At 33.0% G+C, this 20,447-nt stretch overlaps 2 protein-coding genes and 1 long non-coding RNA gene across 6 annotated transcripts; all 3 read left to right on the top strand.

The window, feature by feature from the left end:
- The first annotated feature begins 266 nt into the window (after nucleotides 1-266).
- LOC123200047 lies at nucleotides 267-2,001 on the top strand. The gene is made up of 3 exons (XM_044615133.1): nucleotides 267-952; nucleotides 1,162-1,233; nucleotides 1,631-2,001. The coding sequence occupies exons 1-3, from the start codon at nucleotides 404-406 to the stop codon at nucleotides 1,631-1,633; spliced, it is 624 nt and encodes a 207-aa protein (XP_044471068.1). The 5' UTR covers nucleotides 267-403; the 3' UTR covers nucleotides 1,634-2,001.
- A 4,316-nt stretch (nucleotides 2,002-6,317) lies between these two features.
- Nucleotides 6,318-7,042, top strand: LOC123200190. Its single transcript, XR_006498514.1, has 2 exons — nucleotides 6,318-6,726; nucleotides 6,831-7,042. It is a non-coding gene; the product is annotated as an uncharacterized LOC123200190 (long non-coding RNA).
- A 4,801-nt stretch (nucleotides 7,043-11,843) lies between these two features.
- LOC123200561 (casein kinase 1-like protein HD16) lies at nucleotides 11,844-20,447 on the top strand. 4 transcript variants are annotated; one of them, XM_044615788.1, is made up of 20 exons: nucleotides 11,844-11,981; nucleotides 13,125-13,275; nucleotides 13,349-13,533; nucleotides 14,168-14,293; nucleotides 14,388-14,461; nucleotides 14,542-14,611; nucleotides 14,726-14,781; nucleotides 14,919-14,990; nucleotides 15,077-15,171; nucleotides 15,297-15,363; nucleotides 15,597-15,726; nucleotides 15,834-16,052; nucleotides 16,144-16,274; nucleotides 16,666-16,840; nucleotides 16,933-17,023; nucleotides 17,532-17,600; nucleotides 17,725-17,882; nucleotides 17,964-18,152; nucleotides 19,123-19,226; nucleotides 19,993-20,447. In XM_044615788.1, exons 2-19 carry the CDS (start codon nucleotides 13,173-13,175, stop codon nucleotides 19,180-19,182), a joined length of 2,070 nt encoding a protein of 689 aa, XP_044471723.1. In that variant the 5' UTR covers nucleotides 11,844-11,981; nucleotides 13,125-13,172; the 3' UTR covers nucleotides 19,183-19,226; nucleotides 19,993-20,447. The 4 variants fall into 4 exon arrangements, with proteins under 4 accessions (XP_044471723.1, XP_044471721.1, XP_044471724.1 ...); XM_044615786.1 differs by having other exon boundaries at nucleotides 11,975-12,132; XM_044615789.1 differs by lacking the exons at nucleotides 11,844-11,981; nucleotides 17,532-17,600 and adding an exon at nucleotides 11,988-12,132.

Genomic DNA, 20,447 nt, shown 5'->3' with positions numbered 1-20,447 from the left:
GATACATTGATTATAAAATAAAATTATTGCTCTTGTCTTGATTTTTGAAAATTTTATTTTATTTGATTATATATTATTATCTTAACTTTTATTCATAAATTTGTATAAATTGTTTGTTTATATATATAATATAATATTATTATTTGTTAGTTTAAAATTAAAATATAAATAAAAAATAAATACATATATATATAAAAACCTAATTTTAAATACATAATTAAATACTCTAATAAAATATAGAGTATTTACAAAATATAATCAACTATTCACCTAAATTTATATTCACAAAATTTTGTTTAAAAAAAAAAAAATCACGACGTAACTATCGTACACGCAATAAATAGGTTTGGCCGCATCTAATTTAAGTCACCGCCAGTTCAGCTAACCGGACGGCCAATCAACAATGTCTTCGAAGTATGAATCCGTGACATACGCTCCCATCCCAGCTGAAAACGTCGTTGTTCTCCCTCTCTTCTACCGCCCCAACCGCCACCGCTATAGCTTTCTCCGCCGCTGCCTCTATTCTGCTGCTTTCGTCATAGTCCTTGCTTGTTTGATCTTCCTACTATATCCCTCCGATCCCACCCTCCAACTCGCCCGAATCCGTGTCAATCACATCCGAGTCAACACCTTGCCAAGACCTACCTTGGACCTCTCTTTCTTTCTAACTATCAAGGTCCGCAACAGGGATTTCTTCTCGTTAAACTACGATTCTCTTGCCGTTTTGGTTGGTTACAGAGGCAGAGAACTAGGGTTGGCGACGTCCGAAGGAGGCAAAGTGAGAGCTCGAGGGAGCTCGTACATTAATGCGACGCTGGAGCTTGATGGCCTGGAGATTATTCATGATGCGTTTTATTTGATTGAGGATTTGACCAAGGGAGTCATTCCCTTTGATACTGATACCGAGGTGAAAGGCCAGCTCGGCCTTTTGTTTTTCGAAATTCCTCTCAAGGTCTTTTAACTCTTTATCTTTTTGCCTCTTGTTTTTGGAAATTCATCTTAGGTCATTATCTTTCGTAGTTCAATTGTGGATTATTTAGAATAACCTAGTACATTGCACCATTGTTGCGTCAGTATGTTATTGCAAACACAGACATCAATGCCTTTTATTGACTTGTTCACTTGGGCAAGATTTTTAATTCTCCATTTTTTATCTTTCAGGCAAGAATATCCTGTGAGGTTTATGTAAATACAAACAACCAGACGGTAGTTCGGCAAGATTGTTACCCTGCGGTGAGAAACATTTATTTAGTATAACTTATTCAGGAGAATGTGTGAATTACATGCAAATTAGATACTAATTTTCACTTTAAGAGTCTATGCAAATCTATTATTAATTTTTGTACCATGAACACCTTTAAAATGCTAAAATTCTCTGAATTATTTATGTAATCATGAATGGTTTCACTGAATCTGGTGCCTTGTTGCTTCATCTAATTGAACAATATAGAGATGTGTCACAAAGTAGTTATCTCTGTCTAGGTGTTGGCTAAACTGTTAATTAAGATATATATTTATGGTACAATGTTGTCTTGGTCCTCTTGGATGCCATTGCATGATTGGCAGAGTAACTTCCACCAGGCATCAACTCTTAGAAATTCAACCCATGAACTGTTATTTGCTTTTGCAGTGATGTGCTGTATACCACCAAAATGGTAATTTTCTGGTTCCTACATTGAGCACGGGAAGGAAATGGAGATAATTGCCGAAGATATGGTATAATTTCTGTGGCGGTCCTTGTAGTCTTCACAGGTAGTGCAGAAGTTACATGTAAGATATTCATAAGTTGGTGTGCTGGTGTCAACATGTTATGAACTCTTCAGGCACACTGGGAAAGCATGTATATTACTTATTTACAATTTTAATTCGTTTAGAAGTTCATAATGTATGTTTATCCAAGATAGATGTTTGGTAAATTGTGCACCAGGTTTGTGTTTTCAAATATAAACTTTGATAGTATTGTAAATTTGTTACTGATGAATAGATTCATGATTGAAACTATGCATTTTTTACCATTAAGCCCAGTCCTTCAGGTTGAAGCCATTGCGTATTTGAAAAAGTGATCTATTTTTTTAATTGTAGATGGTAAGAATGACCTTTGTTGCGTGAACATGGGTAGTAAGTTAATTTCAGGCATTCTCTTGGTTTAGGTATCATAGTTGTCCTTTTATTGAAGGATTCAGAGAGTCTTTGCCATGTTGAAACTCCCCAATTTATCTGTTTTAAGGGGGAAATGAGCAGATCTGTAAGATGTGGTGTACCATTTGCGGAGACTAGATGCCCCTTTAAAAGATTTTTATGCATATCATAGGAGAATTTCCGCAGCTTCATCTTTCCAAACTCACTTACGAGCTAGTTGTAATTATGTTGGTTGCATGTCCAACAGTGACTTTTCTCACTCTCTTTGACCTCTGTCAAGTTGTGCATTTGATATTGGAGTCCAAGGTTGACGGGAAATTTTAGTACCTTACCAATGGGTTGCCCTTTGAAAGGATGAAAATCCTCCAGTTCTACTGAATATTGCATTTGATGTTTGTTTGATTAAGACATATCAAAATGAGGTCTTTGAGTCATTTTTTGTTAAGTTGTAATACCGATTCGAGTTCAAAGTTCAATTCGGTTTGAACTTAAGTCAAATTCAAACTCGATTTTTCTCAAATAAGTTAAGTTCAAACAATTTTGAGAGAAGCTTCTTTTAAGTAAAGCTAAACTTGAATTTAGGCAAGTCCAAATTTAGCTTGATTTGATTTGAATCTACTCATATGTGACAAAATTTTTGCAAAATTGATTGGTATAATCGTTCAATACACCAATTAATTGATTGTGGAGATTAACCAGTTTGAGACAAGAGACTGATACTTGGTATACAATCAATGAGAACTTTAGACGTAGCATCTTATTTTAAATATAAACACTTACATGACATGACATGACATGGAAATAGCCTCGTTCCAAATTAACTCCTCGACTAGTTTCTTGGTGTTCGACCGCCCCACGAGTATTCAGCATGGTGGTGCCTGCATCGGAAAGACCCCGGGTGCCTCGTTGGTGAACAAATGCACTGCTTTATTGGGCCACCGGTAGAACCACCACCAGCCTCCCCAACCGCTTCAGCCGGCGCTGCTGGCACTGCCATATTTGATCTTTGCAAAACAAACCATCGGCCTTGGACCAGCACCAAGCCCCTTTGGCTGATCAAAGGTGCGCTCGGGTAACACATTCTTACATCTGTACCTCTTTTCCCTCTGCGTGTATTATTATTTTGTTTTGCCAAATTGTGGTTGAAAAGAAAAGAAAAGAATCTGTGTTCTATAAGGTTACAGAAGCAGGAAAGAAAGGAAGGACAAAACAGAGGTGGCCAAGTAAAGTGTCTTTCAGTTTTTATATTTTTGAAAAAAAAGAATATAATACAAAAGTTCTCTAGATAACAAATCGATTCTTAATCTCATTCAGATTGAACATGGGTATCTATGTGGCAGACACACCGGTTAGTCTGATGTTCTTCTCTCAGCAACAGTTGATCATGACAACTCTTTTGTGTGTTTTTTTTCTTTTTTAACCCGGGGAATCTTACAATAAACCCTGAGAGTCCGTAGCCACTTAGACCGATACTATAAATTGGATAAATTAGAAATAAACTTTAGGCCAAAAGACTATTTTCCACTCAAAGTGGCTGGTTTTCCCAAGTTTATCTTATTAACTTTGAAAATCTCATCTACCCACTCATGATCGATTAAAATTAAGGAAATCTTAACTCCTGAAAAATTTATCTCATTTCCCTCCTAAAAGTTTAAAAACTAATATTTTCTCCCCTAAGTCAAGTTTTAAAAAATCATATTTCCCCCCTAGAGTTAGTTTCAATATCTCGTCACTCTCTCTGACACCATCATCGACTGTCTCTCCCTCCCAATGGTTCCCATTCCACTAACGGCCTGTTTTAATGCCATTTCAACCCCTCTGATGCCCTAGAGATGTCATCTGGGAAGAGGAGTCGTCTTACCAGACAAAGATGAAACGACTCGTCTTTCTCAGGGAAAACAACTCGTCTTCGTCTGGGAAGATGATTTATCTTCCCAGGCAACGTCTCTTTGGCATCAAAAGGGTTGGGATGAAGTTGAGATAAGCCGCCGAAGGAACGGGAATCATTGGGAGAGAGAGATGGCTGATGATAACGTTGGAGAGAGTGATTGAATATTGAAACTAAACCCTATGTGAGAAATGTGATTTTTTCAAACTTAATTTAGAGAGAAAAGTTAATTTTTTAAATTTAGAGAGGAAAAATGAAATCATATTAAGTTTGTTTTTAATATTAAATATAATATGATGATTTTGTCCTTAAAATTGACAGATTTAAATGATCATGATAAGTAAATAAGATTTGTAAAGTTAACCGAAGAAACTTTAGAAAATCAATATATTTTGAGTGGAAAATAGTTCTTTGGTCTAAACTTTATTATGATACATTATACTAGGGTCAGTGAATCTTAGATATTTTCAAATAACCCCTTGCCTTTCACCGATTAAAGCCAGCCTTAGGTCCATGACTACTCTTTCATCCCATCTTATCTGCATTTTTTAATGACTAAAGCTTTGATGCTGACAAATAATTATGAGACTATCTTCAGTCTAAATTGCCACCCAGCTTTGACTGATTTTTATTAGATATCAATTCTTAATCTTCTTATTCATTGGTTTCACTTTCACCCGCCCAAATGGTCAACTTTCACTTTATGGTATGGAGTTACAGTAATTGAATTTATAATTAATATATTAGATAAATTAAAATTTTATAAATATAATATAAATTTTAATTTAGATTTTTTAAAATTTTAAAATTTTATCAATTTTATTGATCTTTAAAATCTTATGAGAGATAATTTTTCATTCAAATTAAATTCGAATTAAAAGTATTTGGATTTAATTCAATTTGTACCTACTCTTAGGCAAGAACTAGATCTAGATCCATCATTCATCATACCATAAAAGAGCTTTAGTTTAAAGCTATGTGATCCCCTCGTATGAATCTATCGAACTATTTTAAGCGATGTTTAATTTGAAAAATATTTTATTATCAAAATAAAAAAATTATCTTAAAGATTATTAAGTATAAATTATTATTATTATATTTAATAAAATTTGATAAAAATAGATAAATATAAATAATTATTTTAAAATATATTTATATTACTTATTATATTAATTAAAAATAAAAATATTTTAATTTTAAATAAATTATATTATTATTTTTTTAATATTTAAAATAAAATAATAACTAAATTATCGTATATATTATACATCATATTTATACATTATAAAAGAATATAAATAATAACAGTTTTTTTTTCAACCGTACGGAGCAAACCAAGCTTGCATATCAATGCGCTCAGCATTATTATTATTATTATTTTTATTATATTAAAAAAATCTACTCCCTTTGAAGTTAAGAAAATTTGCTTCCAGAATGTCTATACTATGCTCTAAATTATTTTTGTCTATGGTGGCATGTGTTTTCCTGTTTTGACTTTGAATATATAACATTATGGTAATATTATATATATATATATATATATATATATATATATTTTAAATATATAAATAATATATTATCCTATAATTAAAATTTTAAATATATAATTATTTATATATTTAAAAATATGTATATATAATTTTATTCATAATAAAAATAATTAAATATAACACACTTATAAATGAGTAATATTACGTGTGCTAAACCTGAAAGTTAATAATACTGATAGACTCTTAGGGGTCGTTTGATTTTAGTTTTTAAAGATTATCTTGGTAATCTATGTTTTATTTCTTTGTTTAGTTTGTCAATAATAAAAGATTACAATAATCTTCTATTATCAATATTGACATGGTAGATAATATATGTGATAATCTGATTACCACATTTACCTTAAATATTTAAAGATTACTAAGGTAATCTTAATTTTATTATAATTATATTATTATTTATTAATTTTTTGAGATAAAAATAAATTTATTTTTAATTAATATGATAAATAATATAAAAAATATTTAAAAATAATTATATTCAAGTGTATTTAAGTAAAATAATTTATTAATAATTTTTTATTATCTTTTAATAAACATAATAATTATTTATATCTATTAATCATTTATATTTAATAATTTTTTAAGTAATATATCTTTAAAATAATTTTTTTATTTTAATAATAAAATATTAACTAAACTAAACGTGAGTAACAAGTTTCTAAATCCATCCCTTCAGACAACACAGCAAATTGGATTCTTGCTTTGAATAGTAAAATTTGTACTAAAGTGAAATTTTAGCTCCACCAAACACTCGCATGCGATGCCACGTCAAGTTTTTATCCCCACGTGGCAGGATATGAGAGAAGCACGCCTTTGTGAGTCAATGGCCGCCAGCCAGCCAGTCAAAAATCTCGTGTTCATATTCTCAACGCGTTCCTTCTCCTTCGACTCCACTCAACTTTTCCTTTCTGTCAAAATTTCCAGGAAACTGCACACGCAATTCATTAGCTTTTTTGGTCATATAAATAACTTAATAACGCACTCTCCTCGCCCAAATTGATCGACCCGTGATTGCATCAAGCTCAAGAATGAAGTCAGCCATGAAATCATACGGCCTTCCTGTTATCGGATTTATGTTCTTGGCACTGCTACAACTCGGCTTTGGACAGACCATATCTCCCTCACCTGCCCCATCTCAAACCAACGACGGTATGTTCGAGTTCTATCTTCCTAGAATTCTTTCATTTGTTTATTTATGGAATCTGGGTCTGGGGTGATTACTGAGTTGAAATTCACACTATTAATAATTACAGGTACAGCGATCGATCAGGGAATTGCTTACACTCTTCTAATGGTGGCTCTAGCAGTTACATACCTCCTCCATTAGATTTGTTGGAGAAATGAAATGATCACTGTATTCTTTTTGTATCTCGATTCCTCTCCTTGTCCATGTAATTTATATACTGGCCTCCATCATTAGTTCATTACTATAATTCATACACCATTCTTTTTTTTATGGCTTCAAGAGAGGTGGGTAATTTGTAAGAAGTACTTTTGAATGCTTTTAGCACCTACTAACATCTCACATCTAATTGCGGGGGACATTTCGAAATTTTATAGATCGGATGTGGTTGATTCAGTCCTGAATGAAAAATCTAATTCAAATAGAATTATAGAAAAAAATCTCATATCTAAGTCAAAATGAATTTTTTTTTTTCAACATATTATAAAGAAATGGGCAATTTTTGAAATAATTTTTGAAAGATATTGTAAATTCTCCCAATATGACTGTTATAAACCCTTAGAAAAAGTTGATTGGTTGAATCAATGCTAAACAAAAGATTTATTTAACAATATTTTAAACAATTGATCAAGCCGTTATAAATGGTGGATTTTCCACCCCATGAAAGAAATTTTGGCCCAAAGATAATATGAAGGCATTAAATGCCTTGGAAAATTGGCTTTGAAGATAGCCATTTCTATTGACTGGAGGGGCGACAATATTTCTTATAAATACCCCCCTCCTCTCTTCATGTAATACGCACACTTCTTCATCCAAAAATTCCTGCTTTCTGCTTCCTGCCTCTTGATTCTTGCTTCTTTCTTCTTTGTTTCCCCATCCTTGGCTTAATGAAATTATATTTCTTATTTTGCAATTTACTCATTTTACAATTTATTCAGTTATATTTGTAACACAAATGAGTTTAAGCCATATTTAACTTTTTTTTCTCCTGATATGGGAGTAATCAGTAAACAAAGTTTGTATTTTCTAGTTAAAATCAATGGATTCAACCAGAAAACAAAGGTCTCGATTACGGTTTATCGACCAATTCACAATCATTTTCAACACAAAATGCTACATACATTAAATATAGTAGTTTGTCGCTTCTGGTTTATGGTTTGTCCATATGAAGTGAAGATTGAGAGACAAAAATGGAGTCTACAAAATATGCATTTGGCTGCTAGATTTTTTATTGAAGATGTAAGCTGGCAACCAACAAGACTTTTGATTGAAGAGGATGGTGAATAGGGTTTTGTTTACCATCAAAAGTATTTTTGTTCTACAATATGGTTGAAGGTAAAGTACAAATTTATGATAATTGGTTATGTTAATGAAATTATTTAAGGTTTGAAGGTTTTAAAAAAGTTATGATTTTAGGTTTATAGATTGAATTGAAGGATTTGATTATCGTTTTTACGATTTAGTTGTAAATGTGGTTGGAATTTAAGAAAATAGAATGTATATGTATGAGATTGAATTGATTTTACGCAAATTGGGCAACACAGTGAATTGTCGATTGAATTTCAATAGTATGCGTATCATTTCCTTGTATGCATACTTATTAAAGTTACAAAAACCCCCAGGATTAGGAAAAAAATCATTATGATAATAGGTGTTAAATTGTTAATGTTATTTAACTATGTGAAATGGGGGTTAATGTAATTTCATGGTACATGAGGGGGTTAATGATTTTTAATGTATAATAAAAAGTGCTATTGTAATATATATGTTCCATGGACATTTATGTCTTTTAATCTCGTTTAGAGACATTTCTAATTTTAAATATATATGTTCAAATGTGTGTGTGTGTGTGTGTGTATATATATATATATATATATATATATATATATATATATATATATATATATATATATATATATATATATATATATATATATATATATATATTAAAAAGTATGTGTATATATAAAAAGATAAAAAACAAAAAAGGAGAACTTATGCCTTTTTCCATCATCTTCTCCCGTCTCTTCCAGAAGAAAGCAACCTTTTTCATGTTTTTTCTTTGTTTTTGGAAGGAAAGTGAATGATTTGAAGGGTTTTGAAAGAAAAGAAGAGGAAACACTTTGGGAGTCTTGGTAACCAAAAAATTTTTTTCTTTTCCCTTTACCTATGTTTATATATATTGGATGCATGTTATATGAAAATGTTAGTGTGTTTTGGTGTTGATTTAAGGTGGTTTTGGTGATTAAAGAAGAAAGACAAAAAGGAGGAAGCCAACTTAACAAAGATTGACTTGAAACAATGTAAGTGGAATTATTCTTAGTATGTTTCATATTTTATGCTTTTGGTTCTTTGGCTCTATGTTATAAATGATGATTTTAAAGTTGAGAAATGTTGTTTTACCATTTGGGGTATTTATGTGTGTGATTTTATTCATGATAGAGAGTTAGATAATATTTATAGTTTTGTCACTGATTTTGTCTCATGTTTTGATTGTCTTATCTGATGAATCATGATTGTTTTATAGTTTGTTAGAAAGTTCTCTGAATCACCTTTTTAATGATATATAGCTTGTATGAATTAGAAACTGTTTAAACTGTTAAATTGTATAAACAAAATGACTGCCCTACCCAAATGAACAGTCTAATGAATAGTAATTTATAGTTTATGAAAAGAAAGAAAGAAAAAAAAGGAGGAGAAAAAGAAAAAGAAAGAAAAGAAAGAAAGGAAAGGAAATGAAGGGAGAAAAAGAAAAGAAAGAAAAATAAGAATAAGAATATGGGGCTCAGGATTCAAGGGTCATCCTAAAAGTATAGTCTTGTAGGTTATGAATAGTTTTAAATGAAAGCAAGATTAGTAAGAAATAACGCACGCATGCATGCTACGAACTATGAATGGGTACTTTACGCTACACCGTCTGTAGTAGGGCACGTTCGTAGTAGGACACGTCCGTAGTAAGACCTAGACCCGTAGTAGGGTCTGTTTGCAGTAGAGCATATTTGTAGTAGAGTCCAATTCAGATTCAAAAATAATGTTGTGAGAGAAAGGAAGAGAGCTCGAGCTTAAAAAAGTGTCAAATCCCTATACTAAGCTTCCAGAAAATATCAAATGGACACCAGATGAGATAAAGTGTGACTCAAATAGTAAAGGATGAACTAGATTATCTCTTCGATTTCTTGAGGAGATTATGATGTGAGATTGAGTCTCGAGAGTGATTTATAACAGGAAAGAAGATAGTTTATTTAATTTTTTCCCTTTACTGATTGTTCTTATTTCTCACTTCCTTTTCTTTCATGATTGTAGGTACAGGTGATCGAGGTAGCTGTGAGACAGAGTCAGGTCAACGAAGATAGATCCACACTGAGGTAGGTTATCTATGGTTTTGTTACATGCATATGATATTGTGAACTTTTAGCCCTATTTAGATAGTTGTATAGTTGTATTTAGAGACATGTACATGATTACTCTATAATCTCAGATGTTTTCAGATGAGTTTTCATATGGGATATATACATCTTTATTTGTTTTCATATTTATAGTTTTTTCAGAATAATTTCATACCCTTTTTAGCGATGAATTTATTTTAAAATTTGTTTTAAAATAAATGTTTTAGATATTAATTTGTAACTTTTTTTCTCTAGAGGGTAGCACTTTTTGGGTGGGGGGCGGGTTGGGGGGATGTTACAACTATGTGCATAAACAATAGATATAAACAATAACATATTTTTATATGAATGGATGCTATTATATTTGTAATTTAAAATTATTTAATCATATAATAATATATCATTTTTAGTATAAAAAAATATATTTATTATTTTTATATATAATTTTATTGATGTATAATAGTCGTTAAATAATTTTACTAAACTTAATAAAGGGTTAATATAATTTTATTATGCATACCGTAATTTTTTGGGTTTCGTACATGAATTTGTTGGCGCCAAGGGCTCATGAAAGCACACTTTAGAAACCATGGGCCGTGCCTCCAGCCTTGTCAAGTTGCGGCTAGTATATCTCTCTATCTAGTTGCAAGTTACTGATGAGTTTATTTATTTGAGGGAAATTAATTACATTAACCATATTTTATATACCAAAAGAAAACTGATCATATTTGTTGGTGTTAAAGAAAAATAACCCAACCCTAATTTAATATTAAAATTACCCCCAACCTTGATATATAAACCCTAATCCTACATCAATAAACAAAAATATATCACAACTGAAATTTGTCAATATTGAGATATTATTAGATATTTGACCATATATAAGATAAAGTGATATTTTATAATACGAGATTATTAGATATTTGATTATGTAAAGGTCAAACAGATATTATACTAAATGACGTTATTTGATATTTAATTATATAGGGATTATTGAAATTTATCTTGTGGATGGGGGGTCAATTGATATTTGTCAAAAGCATTGTTTTTTGTTGTCCATGTATGTTGATATTTTACTATATTTGAGTAAATTGATATTTTTCAAATTTTACACCGGAATTTATAAAGTATCTTTTTACTTATTATATTTAATAAAATTTTAGAATTTGTCTATCAATTAGAGTTGAATCTGAATCAAATTGATTCAGTCTTGAATCTAACTCGACTTTATTTCATTTGACTCAAATTTGTTTAATTTGAATTTAAGCCAAATTTAAGTTAGAAGATTCTTTTTATTTTTTAAATTAAGTCAAACCTAAGCTAAGTGATATTTGATTCGATTTAATTTAAATTTATAAATTGAATTAATAGTTCAAATTTTTGGTTTAATTTAACTCGAATTTACAATTCAAATTAATAATTCAATTCAACTCAAATTCATAACTCTTTCTAATATATTTTGAAGCCATTTTCTAAAAGAAAATAAAATTTTCATAATACATGCCTTGTTTAGAAAATCCAACCAAAATTCTTAAGATAGAAAAAAAAAAAAAAACACTATGCCCCTCAAATTAAAAAACTTCAGTGGTGGAAAATTCCAAAGAACCCCTTGTGACGCGGCCCCGCGTGCTAGCACCCCTTGCGTATGAAATCTCACACTTATCCCCCACCACGCGATCCCAGTAACGCCTGCAATATGCACACATTCAGTTAAAAACAGACACGTGTCAACGTGCTATCGTGCGCCGTCTCTCCCATGACCTGTTTCTCAAATACAATACACTACTGAGTCACCGACCGTCAGAATTTCTCCTATAAAAAAGCAATCCATTACGGTGAGTGAAAGGAGATTATAGAAAAGCTTGTTGATTGTCTCGATTTTTGTACCATCTGTTAAGGTTATGTGCTCGATGTGTATATGCAAGTTTATCTAGTGTCATCTTGCCTTCTATGGTTACTGGGCTTCGTTTAAAAATCAGTGAAAAGGTGATGATTTTTTTGACATCTAACTAGGTTTCTTTTGGTGTTCTCGTGTTGGTGATGATACCGGATTTCCCAGTCTTGATCATTGTAAAGTTTGTGCTTTTTATTGTGTTCGGATGATCGTCTAATTTTTTTGCGGTGGAAATCTGATGGGTCTGGTTGATGTTGGTTTCATAGTTTCGTTAGAAGGAAAAGATTTTAACTTTATGCTCAAATTAGCTTTTTGTGTGTTCAATTTTACTTAATTTATATTTCCAATTTTGTATTAAGAAGGTGTTGTTCTCGGCGATGATTATGTTATTATATTGAATTTGGAATGGATTGATGAACTGAACTTGGTGTTTATGCGTGCTACCTATTCTTAATTGGTTGTTGATTATAAATTAAATTTGTGTTGATTGGGATTTTTGGTAAGCTCAAAATATCAATGATTGTTTTCATTTTGTAAGGAGGAATAAAGTAGACATTGGCATAGTCAACCGGTGCATTATTTTCGAGAATTTTCATAGTTTGATTTCTAATGGATACAAGTTGGCAATGCAATTTCGGAGAACACAGTTGTATTTTTCTGTTTGGTAGCACATGGTTGTCTATTAAAATGTTTGATGATGCATCTTTGCTGTGATGAATTCTTGTTGTGTGGGCATCTTGTGTATCTTTGATCTGTTCTGATATATTCCTGTTGGCTTGTTGTTGAAATGCAGATAATGCATATGTATTTGTTTATACCAAGTTTTAACTTTGGATTAAAGGTCTAAATTATCTGCCATTTTAAACACAGTTTGTTATGTAGAGTTTCAAGGAATGCAATGTATTTTATATTTGATCATTTCTTAAATTTAACAAATGGGGAGAGCTAAATATCTGAACTTGAGGTCTGCTGGACAAGTTTAAATTTGAATAATTACTATTGGATAGTTTTTCTTTTCTTATTAATGTTTTGTTATTTGTATTTTCTTGCAGTGTAAATTCATTGATTATTAATCTTTTTTCAGGCTTGGAGATTAAGGATAGACTGAGATTTACCTTTGTATGGGAAAAGAATGCCAGATTTGCAAGATGGAATTCGTCGATCAAAGAGGATTAACAAAATCCAGGGGAACAATGTATGTTTAGCTCAAACTCCACAGCTTGGTGCTGGTAGAGGTATGACTCCCAAGCCTCCTCTTGATAACTTGTAAGAAATCCATTAAACTGGTTTTTCTTTGTCTATATCCAGCCTCAGCTGGTAGAGGTAGAGGTTCTAGAGCAATGAATCAAGAGAATACCAAGCGTTTTGCTGCTGGGATTCATGGTAGGGGTGGCAGAGGTTTGGATTTGCCAGCAAAACAGATTGTTGAGAAAAAGGCTGAAAAGTTGTTGGCCGCTGAGGAAGAAGGAAGCATGAGTCCACTTCCTGAAAAGGTGGTTACTTTTCATTGTTTCTTTGCAGTTATCTGTATTTGTAGGTGCCTCAACTTTCTGAGATCTTTAATTTTTTTACCTTCAATTTATTTACTAAAACCAACTTATTGATGATGATTTGTTTTATTTCAAGCTTATTATATAATTTATGTTATTGGATCATTAATTTGATTTTTCATGCTTAAGATCACAATGCAGGAGGATGTGCTGTGAGCACTTACTAAGTTAAATGAGTAGATGCAAAATCAATTGTGCTTATCATTATCTAAAGTGAAAGGCACACTTCTTTGAGCCTGAACTAATGTTTTATCCTTCTGAGCTATTGCCTTTGTAGTTAATTCTTACATTAAGCTTAATAACTTTGATGGGATCTCTTTGCACTGCTCCAAGTATTACATATGTTGTTCTAAATGTGAGAAGTAGTCAACGTATACATTTTCTGTGCTGAATATTCTGAACTCTAGTCATTAGTATGTGCACTTAGGCTGTATTCTGTTTTCTAGCATAACTTATGTAGTTGTTAAATATTGACAACATTGGTTAATCATGTTAAATGTCTTTCTGGATTTAATGTAGCATCACCTATTTCTTTATTTAGTTTCTGTCTAATCTACCGTCTGTATTTCTACAACAGATACAGTTTGGCAACTCCCCTGTGTACAGGGTAGAGAAAAAGCTGGGAAAAGGGGGATTTGGACAAGTTTATGTTGGAAAGAGGGTGACCGGTGGTGCAGAGGGAACTGGGCGTGATGCCTTTGAGGTTTAATTCTTGTTTGCAGCTCTGGTGATACTGTGTTAGAATCTTTTTGGAAGTTGATTCTGTTGTTAATGGCATCCTGCTATTATGTTTGTAGGTTGCTATGAAGTTTGAGCATCGAAATAATAAAGGGTGCAGTTCTAGCCCTCCTTATGAGTGGCAAGTATACAGGTAAACATTCTTTCTTACCATTTTTTAAATTCTAATTTTTATGACCTAACTATTCTATTGGTTTCAAAATTACTGTTTAGCACCCTTAATGGTTGCTATGGAATTCCTTTGGTCCATTACAAAGGTCAGCAAGGAGACTACTATATCCTTGTGAGTTTGCACTTCCTTTACATTTAATGGTTACAGATAGAAGTTGTTTTATTTTTCCTGGGTGATCTTCGTTGATCTGACTGTACTATCTTTTTCGGGTATCTCTGAATCCAGGTCATGGATATGCTAGGCCCAAGTCTGTGGGATGTCTGGAACACTAACAACCAGATGTATGGAGCTATTATTGTCCTTTTCACTTTTTAATATAAGAATATTTATTGTAGTTTTCCAAAGCTACATTCTGTCTTTAGTTTCGAAGTTCTTCAGATTGACACTTATTTTTCATTGTCCTTGCTACTGGGTACAGGCTGTCTGAAGAGATGGTGGCTTGTATAGCAGTGGAGGCAATATCAATTCTGGAGCAACTTCACCTCAGAGGGTAGCATCAAGTTATTATGTTCCATGGGAGTTTTTTCCTTCATTCTTTTTCGTATCTTGTCTACAATTTGTTGGTTTCTACCTCAGTTTTGTACATGGAGATGTTAAGCCGGAGAACTTTTTGCTTGGCAAGCCTGGAACAGCTGAAGAGAAGAAGTTGTATCTGGTTGATCTTGGTTTGGGTATGGCTTCTTTCTCAATAAAGTTTGGAAAGCACACTAAATGGCATATCAAGATGCTACTGTATTTTCTGTCATGTTTAATTGTAGAATGAATTATAACTGGTCTATTATTGTGTCTACTTTAGCTTCGAGATGGAAAGAGGCAGCTTCTGGACGTCATGTAGATTATGATCAAAAGCCTGATGTTTTCAGGTAATTACATGATCCCTAACCAGGGATTTAAGCTGGTACCTTTTTATGCAGTGGCTGATCAGGTCAATGCCATGTTTCATATGTTACATATTAGGTGGTTATTCCATATGATAATATTGTCAAATTATGCCTAATTGGATATCTAGGACTTCTTTTTCCAGGATTATCTTCCTTATGATCAAATGCTCAAAAAAAAAAAAAATGTTGTAAGAAATATCTTATACTTGTTACAGGGGAACTGTGCGATATGCTAGTGTGCATGCTCATCTTGGTAGGGTAGGAAGTCGAAGGGATGACCTTGAGTCATTGGCTTATACCCTTATATTCCTTCTCAGAGGAAAACTTCCTTGGCAAGGATTCACTGTAAGTTGATTCCACTTTTTATGCATTTGTAATGTAACTTCCTAGCTTTTGACTGCTGAGCATTAATCTGATTATAAGATATTCTTTTCCATTTTCTTGATACGCAGGGAGAGAATAGGGGATTCCTTATTTGTAAGAAGAAGATGGGAACTTCCCCAGAGATGCTCTGCTGCTTGTGTCCTCCTCCTTTCCAACAATTTCTGGAAATGGTGACCAACATGAAATTTGATGAAGAACCCAATTATGCAAAGCTTATTTCCCTTTTTGACAATAGCTTAGGCTCCAATGTGTTGTTGCGACCTATCAAAACTGAAGGAGCTTTTAAGGTTTTCTCCCGGCATCTAAGTTGACTTATTACTTTTTCTATTATACATGGTTTCCCTTAAATATTTTTCATAAATCTTTTATGCTCTTTAGGTGGGTGAAAAAAGGGGAAGATTGCCTGCTGGGTTAGAAGATGGTGAACAGCTTAAGAAGAAAGTTCGCCTGGGTTTTCCAGCTTCTCAGTGGATCTCTGTCTACAATTCAAGAACACCAATGAAGCAAAGGTAAAGGATACAATGAAATCCAAGTATTATAACCCTAATTTCTCTACCAAGTTAGTGAAGATGGATATAGAAGTTACTCAGTTTATAATCTGTACCAGTGAACCGGGCACAATAGTAAATTTTTAGACGGTACTGGTGGGACATGTGGAAAGATACAAGCGTTTGCTCAGTTAATTGATTAAGGCTTTTGGTGTCACTATTAACCTTTGTTGCGAGTGCTATCCTGTTCTGCATTCTCAAAAACTAATTTTTATTTTTTAAACAAAAAAGAAGAAATAGAGATAGAAAGCCAGTGGCCAGTTATAACTATTTTCATGAGTTTTTGTGTCTAATTATTATTGTTACCAGAGGGTTGTTTGCATGTCATTTGTTATGGGTAATCTTACTGCAGGTATCACTATAATGTTCTTGATTCGAGACTGCACCAACATGTAGAAAAGGGCAAGGAAGATGGTTTGTACATTAGCTCTGTAGCTTCATACAAAAATTTGTGGGCCATTGTTATGGATGCAGGAACAGGGTTTTCTTCCCAGGTTTATGAATTATCTCGCAGTTTTTTGCACAAGGTCGGTATAATTAAAATCTCTTTGCCTATCATTTAGTACTACTTTAATCATTTCAGCAATTTCATTTCTTCTACCCTAATTATTTTTGTCAGGAATGGATAATGGAACAGTGGGAAAAGAATTATTACATCACTTCGGTTGCTGGTGCATGTAATGGTAGTGCCTTGGTAGTTATGTCTAAGGGTAATAAAAATTTACTAAATTAGTCCTATATTTGTCTCTTTCATTTTACTGATACATTCATATTGAGTCTGGCATCTGAGATAGTACAGCTTGGTACTCTAAATTTGTTTTCATGATCAGAACAAATTTGCTATGCGCTGGGGCTGGTGCCTCTGTGGACTATTACACCACTTGATCAGCTTGGACATAATTGTTCCATACTTGCGTGGCAGAAATTACATTTGATTCAGAGGTTCCTAGATATGATATTCATGATTAGACCAGATGTGCTATGGCATTTTTCTGGTGCCTTTCTGTACCGCTTAAGTCACTTGAATTACCTTTAGACTTGAGCATTCCGTGTTTGCGTGGCATAAATTGTGCTCTAATTCATATTTCGAGATTTGATAAGTAGAATTCTTAGGATGTTTTGATGTTGCATGATCAATATTATTGATGGGCTTTTTTTAATTTCCCCTAAACTGGTTGAAGGTTTTTGACTTTTTCCTGGATGGTGCATCTTTAGCAGAGTCCACTTATTCTAAAGAAGTATCTTCCAGTATGTTAGACTTAAACACTAAATCAAGTAGAATTAGTGGTAAGATGATGCCATGGGTGAGGAAGCTTAAATCAGATAAATTATTTGACATGGTCTTCAGAATGATTGAGTAATGCTTATAGTCTAATCTGCTAATTTATCCTTTTCCCACTTGCTTCTGAAGGAACGCCTTTTACTCAACAGTCCTACAAAGTTAGTGATGTATTTCCTTTCAAATGGATCAATAAGAAGTGGAGAGAAGGCTTCTCTGTAACTTCTATGACTACAGCAGGTAGCAAATGGGGCATTGTCATGTCCAGAAATGCTGGTTATTCTAGTCAGGTTGCTAAATTTTCATCTGTTATACACTCGTCTGATGGAAATTTGCAGAAAGCACTTACATCTTTTGTATTCTGTTATCAGGTTGTTGAGCTTGATTTCCTGTATCCTAGTGAAGGAATCCATAGAAGATGGGAAAATGGATATAGAATTACTTCAACTGCCTCGACAGAGGATCAATCTGCATTTATACTTAGTGCACCCAAGAGAAAATCGCAAGACATAATGCAAGAAACTCTGCGGACAACTGCTTTTCCTTGTACCCATGTCAAGGTACACCTAGATTGGATAATCCCAAATTTTAATTTCTGGGACTGTTTTTCTGGGGAGAGTGTACATTACAGTATGAGATGATTTGATGCTATATGACTTGGTTGTTTGCTTGTGTGCTTTATATGCTTGTTTCTGAAACTTCTTCTAAAATTGACACAATTCTGAGATTTTTTTCCCAAAAGCTGCTTGGTTAGGATTAGGGCTAGTAGATCTATTTTCACGGAGCTCGTCATAGGAATGATGCATACAAAATATCTCTTGGTCTCCCTATCTACCAAAATCCTATCATAATGCCTTTTGGTATCAAATATATTACATTCCTCTGAGGTGGAATTGCAAACTAAGGATTCTCTAGTTTTGTTGATAGGCTTTTGGGAAAAAATTGTCCTTACCCCTTTAATTGAGACTGAGGTATTCTGATTTAATTATATTTTGGTGCTACCTACATGCCTTAAAGTTCAAGGAGTGATTTTACTGTTGCCAACCGAACAACAATGTGCACCTTTGAATTATGTTTGTATGTGGTTGGAAATTTGTGTCTATATTTTAGTCATATCTTTTTTTTTTTACTATGCATGCAGTGTCTGTGTTGCTATCTTCTTAAATAGCTTCATAATTTGAATGGTATAAGGAGCAATTGCTATCTGCAGCAAGGTGGTGTATTGATCTTTTTATTTTATCATTGAGTGGAAGGGATGTAATAATTTGGGGAGTAAAACCTTAACAATAGTTTTTGCTCCAAATAATTTCACAAGTGCTCATGATTATTCATTGAGATCCCTTTGTAAGCATTTTAATGGGTGCCGAGGGCTGTTGTGTCTTAGTCTTCTGGCATTGCAATGATTGTTTTCTGTGTAAATGTTGAAACTTTTCAAAACATAGTGGTTGGAGTTTCTGTTCAGTATTTGCTGTGAATGATTGGTTTCATGTTATAGATGATAATGATTTTTTGTTCTTGTCTAAATGGCAGGACAAATGGTCAAAGAATCTCTATATTGCATCTATCTGCTATGGGAGAACAGTATCTTGAATTCAATAATTGGAAGGAGAAACTGCACCTGTAAATCAAACACGGTTAGATATTCCTGTCTAAGCCCACACTAAATATTCTGTATTGTTTTTCCTGTGTTACTGCATCACAGCCGTTTCTTCTTGTGTTTTTTGATGATATGAACTGTAAGCAATGGCTTGCAGTCGTGGTTGCACTAATGCAGACAGCATTGCATATCATGATCATTTCCAAATTTATGTACCGCATGAATTATCCATTACTGTGTTTCTTTGCTGAGTTATAATATGTGATCAATTCCTGTATGGCTTAGATGAAGAAACTCTGAAGCCAAGTCCACTCAATCGCAGCTTAGTGCCCAAAACTCATAAATCAAAACCAGTGAAGGATTAAGTAAACCAATAATTTTTTTTTTGCCATCTCTGCAATTGTAGACACACGAGATATACTTCTCATTTCAATTGAAAATACCTTTGAAAAATTTTTTCCAGTCTATAGATTATTGTTGGTTGATATTGCATTGCACCTTTCTTGCAAATTGATTCTATCAGTGTCCATATTCTCGGGTCGGTCTAAGAGTTTATTATCAGAGATGAGCAATTCCTACATCTTATGGTTGCTAAGATACTGATGACTTTGAATCTGCTTGGCATAAGAATTCTTACACTCTCTTTTTTATCTGGGCATTGTCTCTGCAATAATGCCTTTTGGCTTGATTTAGCTGCATGGCTGCGTGTAGATACTAAATATTTTAGCACATAAATCTTGTTTTAGGCTGTATCTGTATTATAGAGATTTTTGACTTTGTACCATCATTTCCAAATTTTACAGGTTGTTGGATTGCCTAAGACTAAAGGTTCTATAGTAAGCAGAGAGAAAAGCTGTTGTCATGTAGAGATCACCTTTCTGGGGATGTTTTGAGAGACTTGAATCAGGCGCTGTATGAAAATCCAGGCTCGTGGAGTTTATACTGTGCCGGAGCCATCTCTTTAGGATCAGTTCCAGAAGGCTTTGCTGACACCATATCAATGACATTGACCTCTTATGCATTTGAAGAGGTTCTGTAGTATCTCAACAGCTTTGTGAGGCTTCAGAGAGTAACCAAAATATCTAACGCCACTACTACCATTGCTGTAGTCGATTGTGAAAATGGAATTGTTGCAAGCTTTTGTATAAAAAAATTGTTGAGGCATTAACTATTGGGCCTGCTGGTCCTCTATATGTGCAAACGGCTGTATTTATAGAGCCTCTACAAAACTATGGAATGGGCAAGTTTTCTTTGTTTC

The sequence above is a fragment of the Mangifera indica genome, chromosome 17 (genome assembly GCF_011075055.1).
Source record: "Mangifera indica cultivar Alphonso chromosome 17, CATAS_Mindica_2.1, whole genome shotgun sequence".
Classification (NCBI taxonomy): domain Eukaryota; kingdom Viridiplantae; phylum Streptophyta; class Magnoliopsida; order Sapindales; family Anacardiaceae; genus Mangifera; species Mangifera indica.
The sequence above is the reverse complement of the archived record's forward strand: the minus strand, read 5'-3'. Positions and strand labels throughout refer to the sequence as shown.

Excerpts from the sequence above, each read along its gene's own strand:
- LOC123200047 (XM_044615133.1), top strand. The coding sequence starts at position 404 with ATGTCTTCGAAGTATGAATCCGTGACATACGCTCCCATCCCAGCTGAA. Across the intron at positions 953-1,161 it reads TTTTCGAAATTCCTCTCAAG|GCAAGAATATCCTGTGAGGT; the intron begins GTCTTTTAACTC and ends TTTATCTTTCAG.
- LOC123200561 (XM_044615788.1), top strand. The coding sequence starts at position 13,173 with ATGCCAGATTTGCAAGATGGAATTCGTCGATCAAAGAGGATTAACAAA. Across the intron at positions 16,841-16,932 it reads CTCGCAGTTTTTTGCACAAG|GAATGGATAATGGAACAGTG; the intron begins GTCGGTATAATT and ends TATTTTTGTCAG. Across the intron at positions 17,601-17,724 it reads TAAATCAAGTAGAATTAGTG|GAACGCCTTTTACTCAACAG; the intron begins GTAAGATGATGC and ends TTGCTTCTGAAG.